General features: G+C 40.2%; 1 protein-coding gene and 1 long non-coding RNA gene across 2 annotated transcripts in view; one reads left to right on the top strand and one right to left on the bottom strand.

Moving 5' to 3' along the window:
* The window catches only part of st3gal8 (ST3 beta-galactoside alpha-2,3-sialyltransferase 8), a 4,352-nt gene extending 929 nt beyond the window's left edge, over positions 1-3,423 (bottom strand). The window contains exons 1-6 of the mRNA XM_035661988.1: positions 3,236-3,423; positions 2,769-2,892; positions 2,544-2,682; positions 1,196-1,389; positions 931-1,110; positions 310-355 (exon numbers count right to left, since the gene is read on the bottom strand). Coding sequence (XP_035517881.1) covers positions 310-355; positions 931-1,110; positions 1,196-1,389; positions 2,544-2,682; positions 2,769-2,892; positions 3,236-3,386 — 834 coding nt within the window. The 5' untranslated portion in view covers positions 3,387-3,423. The remainder of the gene's footprint in view (positions 1-309; positions 356-930; positions 1,111-1,195; positions 1,390-2,543; positions 2,683-2,768; positions 2,893-3,235) is intronic.
* LOC118328320 overlaps positions 1-3,619 on the top strand; it is an 8,285-nt gene extending 4,666 nt beyond the window's left edge. The window contains exon 2 of the long non-coding RNA XR_004796734.1: positions 3,213-3,619. This is a non-coding gene — a long non-coding RNA (uncharacterized LOC118328320). The remainder of the gene's footprint in view (positions 1-3,212) is intronic.
* Positions 3,620-3,693: the final 74 nt, after the last annotated feature.

Genomic DNA, 3,693 nt, shown 5'->3' with positions numbered 1-3,693 from the left:
CACACACACACACACAGTGTTACCATGGTAACATGTTTAATTATGTGAGTTATGATTGAGTACATAAATAATCGGAAAGACTTTTCTTTTCTTCACTATTACTGAGGTATTACATTTAAATGAATTAAATATTTTAGGTTTAACCTTATGACTAGAGTAGTTAAAGGAAGAAAATATATTTAAGAATAAAGATATTTGTTCTATGATTACTCAAAAAAAGCAGATGTCAAAACTTTCTCAGAACAAAAAGAGGAAGTATAGAGTATGAACAGTGTGATGTGAGAGAGCACGATGAAGCTTGTATTTTACCTTGTCTTTATCAGCCTCCACTCGGTCTTTAACCCTCATGTAGGTCCTGCACACAGAAATAATAACTGGTCATAATCAAGTATTTCATGTTAGAATCAACAATACTTCACGTCTATCTTTATCTATTTGCATGTATGTATATTAATGTATACACTACATGTTTAACAGTTAAGTTCACATTTTGTCCTGTCTGATGTTTATCTGTTGTATGTTTACATTAGTATTTTTATGCATAATATATACAAAAGTCACTCTTTTCTATTTGGTGCAAATTCATATTGAAGTACGTGTCTGTGTTCGTAGTAGGATACAACATTTCTGTACAATATATATTATATATAACAAGTACTGACACTGTATTTGTATTTTAACCCTAACCCTAACCCCCTAGTCATAAAACCAGCGGACAAGGGAAGTGCCATAGTTATAATGGACAGAGCCCAATACAAAGAGGAAGCAACCTGCCAATTTAACAACCAGGAACATTACAGTAAATTAAACCAGCCCATAAACATAGAAACAGCCGGGAAGCTAAACAAAATAATACAAACACTGTTAGAAAACTGTTTCATAACCAAAAAACTGAGTTTTTATCTTATCTTAGACCCCGAATCTTCATACATTTTGACGTTGCCAGTGGACAGCGCACTGGTCAGCCACTCCAAGTCTCTCAGTTTGAAAGGCAGGAGGACGAGGCTGACACCACGTCCAACGTCCACCGCGCTCTCTGGGTACAGGAAGTGATGCGTCGTCCGATTCCCAACGTCTTTCTCAAATCCTCGAGTCATCGCCTTGTTCATCCTGTGGAGGAGAAAGGTGAGGAAGATAAACAGGAGGAATATGGGAATGGTATTGCGAGTGTATGCTTGGACTTGGACATACATACCGGATTACGAAGTCGTGGGAGTTGATCAGGTTGCCGTTTCCCGACCGTCGCAGGTTGCCAGAGTTGCCGACCACGGCACAACTACGGCAGCGGTAGGGGAGGGGCCTGAAGTCAACAGTGGGCGGGGAGATGACCTGGAACATTTTTGCCATCACTTCCTCTAAAGTCTGGTCATTACCGGACCGCTGAAGACTCTGTGGAGGATGTCACATTGTTTTTAATGTAGCTTTATTTAACTTTTTATATTCCTGTTGTGCTAGTTTAGCTTTAGTTTAACAATAATACTTCCCAACAGCTATAAAAGATTTTTTTACATTCATATTCTTGTTTTATGCTGTGGACAGCTTCTGCATGTTTTTATATTTACAGTGTAACTACAGCACTACACACACACACACACACACACACACACAGTATATACAGTATACTGTGGATCAAACTGATGATGTTAGCAGTATTTCTACCCCCACCGCCCTCCTTTAATCTACTAATGGTTTCTGCAGCAGAACTCAATCTGTAAATGCAGTAGTTAGATGTTCTACTCTTCATCCAGACTGCAGACAGCTTCAGCAGAAAAAAACAACTTTAAGACTTTTTACATTTTGATTTTATGAAAATACCTATTTTCATCAGTGGTCCTGACTATTAACTGAAGCACATTATATGACCATAATGCGGTATATTACACATTCTCTTTGGTCTTCTGGGATTCAGCTGATTTAACAATTCTCAGTGTTCATACATCAATTCAGTGCTGTCAGGTCACTTCCAGCCTGCCATTAATTCCTGTACAGGGACTCACACTTTCTTATTGCACCACAGTCAAGGAAGCAAAACATAACACCTGGAAATCTTACAAGATTTTTCAAAACAATTCCCTTTAATGACTTAAACGTAATTGTGAAGTATTAATATTGATATTATGGTTATCTGCAGTTTAATCGCTGATTGTAGAATAAAATAATATTAGTACAGGAAATAATAGGATTTAGGTTTATAATGATTTAATCCAACAGTGATTTTTAGGTACTTGTGGTAAAGCTGCAGTGCTTAATAAAATCTCACACACTGATTTTTTTATTTATGCAGATTAACTTGCAAAAAGTATACCAGTTAAAGTAAAATAAATGGTTTATTACCTGAATTATTTTATGGTAATAATGCATGTTAAGCTTAGACACAGAGACTGACTCAAAGAGTGAATTCTGAAGGTCAAACTAAACTTATTTCAGTGAATAAAACCTTGATAATGTTTGTGATAATGACTTTTTAACTTGGATTTTAAACCTCCGGCTGGTGAATCATCATGCATATTAGAAACTGCACTATTTCTGCTTTTTGTCCTCACCAGCCACCATCTGAGCGCTTCGGGGTCGAAGTTGTTGTTGGTATCTCTGAGGACCGGCTGCTGTTTGCCGTCGTAACGTTGGCTGAACCAGTCTGACCCCCCCAGGTCTGAAATACAGGTCTTTTTACAACCACATGACCTGAAACAAGACAACACAGAGGAGTCAGACAGTGACAGGGAATCATGGGATATGTACAACAGAGTCTGTGACCTTCAGCGTCTTACCTCTGGTCATACTGTGAGTACTCCAAAGGCTCCTCCTCGGATTCAGGTTGGGTGGTGCTGGAAGGAGGGGGGGTCTTGGGAGGGTCAGGGGTCGGAAGAGAAAGAGGTCCCGTGGGTTCAACAACTGTAAACACAAACAGATTAAGAGTCAGAGAACATTGCATCATGGGAGCTCTACTTAAACTGTTAGCTACTATTATCCTAACAGAACTGCTACTACTAAATACTACTGCTACTAAATGTGTTATTGCTACTACTAATGCTGTTTCTTTTACAGTAGCACGACACAGTTAGTTTGGTGAATATTGATGAAAACGGTCGTAGAAAAACTATTACAGCTCCTTCGGCCATTTTTGGCAGTTTTCTGTCTTGATTGATGGATCAACCTTGCTGCTAAATTGAGTCACACTTTCTGTTTCTGGGACTTTTTTTCCTTTACCCCAGTGATGACGACATCAGCTCCTCACCTGTCTCCCTGTCGGTGGGCGTGGCCCGGCTGATGGGGAGGACTAATGACAGAGACAGGAAATGTCTCCTTTGGATGCTCTGACTGGCGAGCATGAGGAAGAGGATGGCAGCGATCACCAGGGCAACGCACAGCTTCCTCCTCAACAACATGGCTGGACGGACGATGAGCGAGCGGTGGCGGGACGTGATGAGCTGTTATCCGTTCAGCCTGCTATGTCAGCATATTTGGAATGTGACGTCTGTTGTCATCTGGACATTTTCCCCTGTTCTGTCATCTCTCCACTCAGCTTTATCTCCATGAAGCCTGAGTGTGAAACAAAACCTCCTGTGCTGTGAACCACGCTGCTTCCGATTGATGGAGACTGGATTTGTGGTCACACCTGGGTCAGACAGACAGACAGACGCAGCGACATCAGTGTCATCTAAAATAAACTGATTACGTTAAAACTATTATATA

This window comes from Morone saxatilis, unplaced genomic scaffold, assembly GCF_004916995.1.
Source record: "Morone saxatilis isolate NCDOM2014 unplaced genomic scaffold, NCSU_SB_2.0 Contig18, whole genome shotgun sequence".
NCBI classification, from domain to species: domain Eukaryota; kingdom Metazoa; phylum Chordata; class Actinopteri; family Moronidae; genus Morone; species Morone saxatilis.
The sequence above is the reverse complement of the archived record's forward strand: the minus strand, read 5'-3'. Positions and strand labels throughout refer to the sequence as shown.